This window comes from Cenococcum geophilum (assembly GCF_001692895.1).
Source record: "Cenococcum geophilum 1.58 unplaced genomic scaffold K441scaffold_23, whole genome shotgun sequence".
In the NCBI taxonomy this organism is placed as follows: domain Eukaryota; kingdom Fungi; phylum Ascomycota; class Dothideomycetes; order Gloniales; family Gloniaceae; genus Cenococcum; species Cenococcum geophilum.
The window spans coordinates 2,131,260-2,138,962 of NW_027137581.1; the positions used below are offsets into that span (position 1 = coordinate 2,131,260).

The 7,703-nt window shown below is 40.2% G+C and overlaps 1 protein-coding gene across 1 annotated transcript; it reads left to right on the forward strand.

Annotated features, from left to right (window-relative positions):
• Positions 1-6,913: 6,913 nt before the first annotated feature.
• Positions 6,914-7,703, forward strand: K441DRAFT_660555 (uncharacterized protein; the record flags this gene model as incomplete). Its single annotated transcript, XM_067648720.1, is given in 4 exon segments — positions 6,914-7,051; positions 7,309-7,608; positions 7,619-7,621; positions 7,647-7,703. Coding segments are annotated over 3 exon segments (255 nt in total), but the record flags the coding sequence as incomplete, so codon positions are not given.

Here is a 7,703-nt window from a genome sequence, read left to right on the forward strand (position 1 = left end):
CCGTAAGCTCCGCCTAGGGGGTTAAAACATTAATTGTTTTTTTATCTAAAGTATTTAAGGGTCCTATAGCTGCTTTACCTACTACTATAGTTTATAGCATAGTAGTAGGGGTATTAGGTAATTCTAGGTAATTTCTTTAGGGGTTTTAGTCTATATATATCTTATAGGTCCTTTTCTTAGGATTCTATTCTTTTCTTTTAGGTCCTATCCTTATAGTCTTAATAATATCCTTAGGGTCCTATTCTGTATTCTTATAGATATATTTAAGTTCCTTTTTAGAAAGAAGGAGTAGAGTAAGCTTTAGATAATGTTAGCGACTTAGTTAATTAAGGTATAGGCACGGCAAAAGGGACGCGCAAGCCTATACGATTGGATTGTCTATAAATAAGAATCTAAAGCTAGGGAAAGGAAAGGAGAAGAAGAGCAGCGCCGTTTAATGTTTTATAAGATCTTCGCGTCACGTGACCGCAATATACGGCAATCTGTAGCAACTTGCCGGTGCGAAGTTCTGCTAATGCTGTAATAGGTTTAATATAAAAGCTAATAAGGAATATTATCTTACTATTATAGGTTCCTTAAAAGTATAAAGTGAGGTAATTTATAGATACGCTGCTTTTAGTAGCGCCTGCAGTATTATAAAGACGTAGAATTAGTTATAGGCTAAGCGTTGGTAGTAAAAAGGCGTAACGTAATGTTATGGGTCGCGGGGCAGTAGCTACAAAGCGTATGTATTTGAGGAGTCTACAAGACGTTACGCGATCGATCGTAAGGGTTAAGGGCGTAAGGAGGTGATATACCTACGCGTAGCTGACATAAGCTATACGCGAGGTATACGCGAGAGCACGGGGCTCTCCTATAGAGGCCCCTATAGTAGGGTTCCGTGACAATTAGAGAGTTATAAACTACTAAGATATAGCTATTAGTATATATTAAGCTGCCTAGAAAAGATTTATATATATAAAACTATGGCGCTATAGCCTAGAGGCTATATATATGTAGTATTATACGCAGTATTATATAATGGATATTAAAAAAAAAGAATTAAACATATATAAAATTTGTTGGCGAAACCTGCAACCCTTTATGTTACGGCTCGTATAAATGCCTCTGAACCGAATTTTGTAGAATGCTGTATTATGAAGATACTAAGCTAAAGAGAAGGAAAAGGGGTCGCTAGGACCGATGTAAATAAATATATAGGGTGGGCCGCTAAGGCGCTAGCTTTAGGCGGGCTAATTGCAGGTCGGCAGAATATGGTAGAATTTGGCAGGTAACGTGCGATAGCGCCGTTACATCACCCCCCTCTTTAAAAGAAAGCCTGCCCTTAGGCTTAGTTAGAAATAGGGTAGCACTAGGCTTATAAACGTAGGATTATAAAAATATAAGATAAGGAGATAAAGGGGATATAAGTCCGTCCTAACTAAGTATAAAGGGCGATTATAGGCTAAGTAGAAGCACTAGGCCAGAAAGAGTAGCCGCTAAAAGTCTTAGCACGGATCTAACTAATTAGATAACTTTAACCGGTGGTTAAAGTTCCTGGATATCTAAAATTTTACGGTACTGGTAGAAAACGGCAGAATATAGCAGAATTTGGCAGATAGCTATATTAGGGCTTTAGGGCGTTTTTGTCCCTATATTCTTCTAGTAACTTATTATTTTTATTATACCAGTATTCTATTTATTTGTCTAGGTACTTTAGGGGTCTAGGTGTATTAGGGTATTAGTTATAGAATTCTTTAAGCTTTTAGGGGTAGCCTATAAAGTTCTATATAGGGTACTAGGTTGGGTTAGGATTATAGCCCTTCTATTAAACACAGTATTTTAGCGCTCCCCATACTATCTTATAGGCTAGTATTTTATTAACCTCCTATTTATTATTACCGTTTACTTAAACTGGTAGGGAAGGCTTATTCTTTTATCTAGGCAATAGGTTGTTTATAGCTTTCCGTAACTTATTTAGTAAAAAGATAGGGTAAACCCTAATTAAGTCTAGGAGCTTTATCTTATACAAGTTGCCTATCTTCTTAAGAACCTTATACGGTCCTGCTATCTAGTAGTCCAGCTTATAGCTAGGTTATTTGGTCCTCTAATTTCTTATTATAACCTAGACTATATTGCTAGGGGCAAAATCGGGCTCTTAACGGTGTTTGTTCGCCTGCTATTCTATTAACCTCTAAGCTTTTTCTAGGTTCTCGCGGGCTACTATCTAGGCCTCCTCCAATTATTTAGCGTACTATTAAGCCTTAGCATAGGATAGCTTCTCTTATATAGTCTGGGGTTCTTTTGGCCTTTTCCAGTTAAAGCTTATATAGGGTAAGTATTCTATTTTTAGCTAAATTAGGGCAAACCCTATGGAGTTATAGGGTAGGGTTGCTTGCGCGTAGTCTATTAAGGGTAGTAGTTTAAACTAGTTATTCTAGAAATAGTTAACGAAGGGCCTAAGCCTCTGGTCTAGGTACTAATTTATAATCTCTATCTAACCATCTATCTAGGGGTAATAAGCCGTAGAAAGCTTTAGCTTAATGCCTAGGATTTAGGTAAACTTATTCTAAAAGGCTAATATAAACTATGGCCTATAATTGGATATAATAGTATCTAGTGGTCTGTAGATTTGGTAGATGTAATGGATATATAGCTAAGCTGCCTCTTTGGTATTAATATTCTTATAATATGGAATTAAGAACGGGCGTTTACTAAAGCGGTTAACTATAACTATAACTATATTATATCCGTTACGGTCCTTAGGTAGTTTATAGAAGTTTATAAAGATATACTGCTAAGGGCGCTCTAGTATTGGGAGTGGCTTAAGTAGTCCTAGGGTCTTATCCTGTGGGATTATAGCTCTCTAGTAGTCTTTATAGTTCCGTATATATTAATTAATATCCGTAACTATTTTTAGCTAGTAGTAGTGGCAGTTAATAATTTTACGGGTCTTGTTTTTGCCAGGGTATGCTGTAAAAACTTAGTAATAAGCTTTACGGATTAGTTTAGTCTGTAGATTATTAATATTAGGGACTATAAGCCGCTCCTAGTATAGGAGTAATCCTTCCTCTATTTTAAAATCGGGGTTTCCTTTTACGGCTTATTTGCGGAGGGCCCTTAAGGTATTAGCCGTGCGGTTTGTAGTTAGGAGGTAATTAATTAGCCCTATTAGCTTATCTAAGGACTCCTCTATTAGTGCTAGCTCGTTTTACTAGAAGTTTAGCTCCTTAAGGATTTATAGGTTAAGCTGTTCTAAATAGAGGAGGGCGCGCGTCTAATATTGGGTCTTTAGCTTATCCTAGGGTCCTATATTTTGTTCTCTTTAGGTTAGGGCATTAGCCTTAAAGTTTTGCTTGCTAGAACGATATATAATTATAAAAAAAAATTAGGAGAGTATTTTAGCCTACTAGGCTTATCGCCCTATAAGCTGCTTTATAGTTATAAAGTACTCTAGGGCTTTATAATCTATATATATCTTAATTTAGGAGTTTATACCTTTAAGCTCTATACGCTATTAGGAGAGTAATTAAATAATAGCTAGCATTTCTTTATTATATACTTCGTAGTTACACTTAGCTAGGTTTATTATCTTTAAGAAGAAAGCTATAGGGTACTATTTGCCGTCTGGATATAACTGTAATAGGATTCCCGTTATAACCCTATTAGAGGCGTCTATTTCTAGCATTAATTTAAGGTCCAGGTTATAGTGATAAAGGATTAAGAAAGAGATAAGCCGATCCTTTACCTCTTTAAAGGCCTCTATATAGCTATTATTAAAGATAAAAGGTATATCCTTCCTAGTTAGTTGTATAAGAGGTTTTACTATAATTCCGTAGTTACGGATAAACCGGTAATAGAAATTATAAAAACTAAGAAAGGACTGGATTTCTTTTACTATATAAGGGGGCTTTTAGTTACGGATTGCCTCTACCTTCTTAGGGTTAACCTTAATTCCTTCTATAGTTACAATAAATCCGAGGTATTTTATACGTTTTACCCTAAACTTGCATTTCTTAATATTAACTTATAAGCCTGTGTTCTATAGTCTCTCTAGGACCTTCTTAATATAAACTTAATACTTAAGTTTATTGTCTAAGTATATAAGAATGTCGTCTAGGTATGCCGTATAGAATTTATTAAGGTAATTAAAAAGAATGTTATTTATATACCTTTGGTACGTAGCTAGTCCATTTATTAGTCTAAAAGGAAGAACTTTATATTTATAGGAACTATAGTGGGTACAGAACGTTGTTAAATCTTTAGATATAGGGTCTATCCTAATTTAGTGGAAAGCTTAGCGGATATTAAGTTTAGTAAAGATCTTTACCTAGCTTAGATATATAAGGGTCTCGTTAATTAAAGGAATAGAATACTGGTCCTTTTAAGTAATAGCGTTTAGCTTTTAATAGTTAATATAAAAACAAAGGCCTCTATTAGGCTTTTTTACGAATAGGATAGGGGAAGTAAAAGGGGCTTAACTTGGCTCGATAAACCCTTTATCTAGGTTGTTAATTAAGTACTACTTTATTACTTTTAGCTTATCCATTAATTAATAGTAAAGGGGGCTATAGCCTAGCGAGTTATTGGCTTCTAATTGAATCTTATAATCATATATCTGGTAGGGGGGTAACTTATCTAAGGCTGCCTTTAAGAATGTATCCTTATAGCCTATATAAATGGTAGGAAGGAGGCATTTAACTAGTTTCTTATCGGTTTCCTTATCTAGCCTTTCCTTTCTATTATTAATAATTTGGTTAATCTTATATAGGCTTATTATAAAGACCTTATTATCCTTTTAGTATATATTAAAGTGGAACGCTATAGCGCTAATTATAGTAATATCTATAGTAGGGGGGTTAACTGACAATAGGGGCGTATATAACTTTAGGGACTTCTAGGGTACTAGCGTTATTATTACTCTTTTTAGCTCCTGTTATATCTTTTAGAGGTTATCCCTTATATCCTATTAATACGTTCTTTTCTATAACGGTTAAATCTATGCGATTTAGATATTATCTATATTATTATCTATCCCGCTTCTATATATAGAGTCCTCTTTAAATATAGCGCTTTAGGAGAGTATCTTTATTAGTATAGAGTTCTTTCTAGCTTTGCGGCGGGCGTCCTTTTGGGTAAAGGCTAGGTTACTGTCACGGATTCCGACCGTAGCACCGCCAAGGGCTCGCCTAGCGAGCCTTGGCACCCACAGTATATAGAGCCACGGTGCCTTCGCACCTCTTTGCACCTTCGTGCAATATCCTGTCGTGTACATAGCCAATGCTACGACGTTCCCAGAGCCTCCTGACCGCGCTCCGTGACATTATATTGCACCCAACGACTCGCATAGGCCTGCCTACCGCCTATGGAGCCGGTACGACGACTTTGACCCGTGCCGACCGTTGGACGACGATTCGATACCCTTAATTCTACCTCTCAATTTCTACCGCATCAACGTCTCTGCCTACTACTGCCTCTACGATTCTACCTGCCTGCGTACACAACTACGACAATGCCTATCCAATAGCAGCATCTCCGCTTTCCCGCTGTGCGCTCACAACCGAGCAAGACCAGCACCTCTGCTGTCCCGCTGTGAGGATACTACTTCGACCTAGGACTGCAAACAGTCATCTACGACTCAACGAGCTTGGAAGAACAGTCATAAGATACCTCAGACATCGAGTCATCAATCTACCTATCGAATCGTCATCACCCTCGTCAACCGTTCGAGCTACGTTCTGCCAGCGAACGCCTCTGATAAGCTCTGCCAGTCACTAGCGAGCACCACAGCACCGTACGGAGGGAGGATCTGCCTCAAGGGACTTCGGCTTTGTATGAGGGGGGGGTAGTGTCACGGATTCCGACCGTAGCACCGCCAAGGGCTCGCCTAGCGAGCCTTGGCACCCACAGTATATAGAGCCACGGTGCCTTCGCACCTCTTTGCACCTTCGTGCAATATCCTGTCGTGTACATAGCCAATGCTACGACGTTCCCAGAGCCTCCTGACCGCGCTCCGTGACAGTTACGGGCCCAGATATCCTGCTAGTAGATAGGGTTAGCCCTTACAGCTAGTGTCTTGCGGTTGGTTCGGATCTCCCTAATAAAGGAGGGCAACCTTAGTCTATCCTCCGGCCAGATAAACCGTCTTTTTTGCATGTTTAACTAAATATTAAAATAGGACATCTATTTTTGTCTAAGGATTATATTATAGGACCCTAGGTCTAGGATGTAAAAGGGGATGCTATATTAGCGTCGTCCGTTAAGAGCAATATATAACTTTAAGATGTGGGTAATAGGCCGACCGGCTTGGCTATTATAGCCCTTTACCTAGATAGGCTTCTCTAGTTAGATAGCTTCTATATTTAGAAACTTGGTAACATTATTTATATAGGCAGTATTTATAAAGGCGAAGCTATTTGCTCTAGTGTTAATAAGGGCGGTTATATTAACTTTATATCTATTTTAAGATACTATATATAGAACCGTGAAATGCTTTCTACCTATTAACTAACTAAGATTAATCTCTTTAAGATCGATAGGGTACCCTAGGGGGGAGTCTTTCCCTAGGGTTCTTCTTTTCCCGACTTATTGGACATTTCTCCTTCCTCTATCTCCTTAATATTGCCTATATCCTTTAGCTCCGGGCAGGATAAGATAAAGTAACCTTATGTCACGGGACTCACACGTTCTCACGTCTCTGCGCGTTTTGACATTCTTAACCCGTGCTCACGTTCGTCCCGAGACACCTACACACGTTCCCCTACAACCCCTATTTATACCCGTACCTAACCTGTTCTGTTTCTGCATCCAAATGTCTTTATATCAACCACGCAAAGTTACGCGTACGTAGCCTTCTTCAATTACTACCCTGTTTAGTACATTGTATTCCAGCTCGTGCCTACTTCCGTGACACTACATTTGGATCCCTTTTCTATACCTGGCGGGCCTGTGGGCTACTAGTCGCGGAGCATGCCTTTCTACGCCTAATACGAGGGTAGATACAGGAGCTGCTGGCTGCGGGTAGACTAGGACGCTAGGGTTCTGAACTGGTACGACAAGACACCACGCCGATACGCCTGTGGAATCACGACCTGCCGACAAGACATCGCGCCGATACGCCTGCGACCTCGATGGCTTGCACCCTACTGCTACCGATTTTAAACAAGCACGTTACTGCCCTCCGGTTTGACCTCAGATGGCTCGCATCCTACTACACGACGACCCGAACCCGAACCCTGCGCTAGCATCGTACTGCTGTCCTACCAACCTGGCCCCGTTACTGCCGTACGAATCTGACAAGTCTCCGCGCCGATACGCCTATGGAATCACGACCTGCCGACAAGACATCGCGCCGATACGCCTGCGACCTCGATGGCTTGCATCCTACTGCTACCGACTACAAACAGGCACGTTACTGCCCTTTGGTTTGACCTAATGGCTCGCATCCTACTGCATGACGAACACGAACACGGAAGCTGGTATCTTACTACTGTCCTACCGACCTGCACGCACTGCCCTACGTACCGACAAGACCTCGCGCCGATACGCCTGCGAAACGACCCCAATAACCCGTCATGCCGATATGCCTACGAGACGACCCCGTCGCTTGCATCGTACTGCTACCCGAACCAATAAGCTCCGTGCCGATCCGCCTACGGATACCTAACGGCTTGCATCCTACTACTACCCCGAACCGACAAGCCTCGTACCAATACGCCTACGAG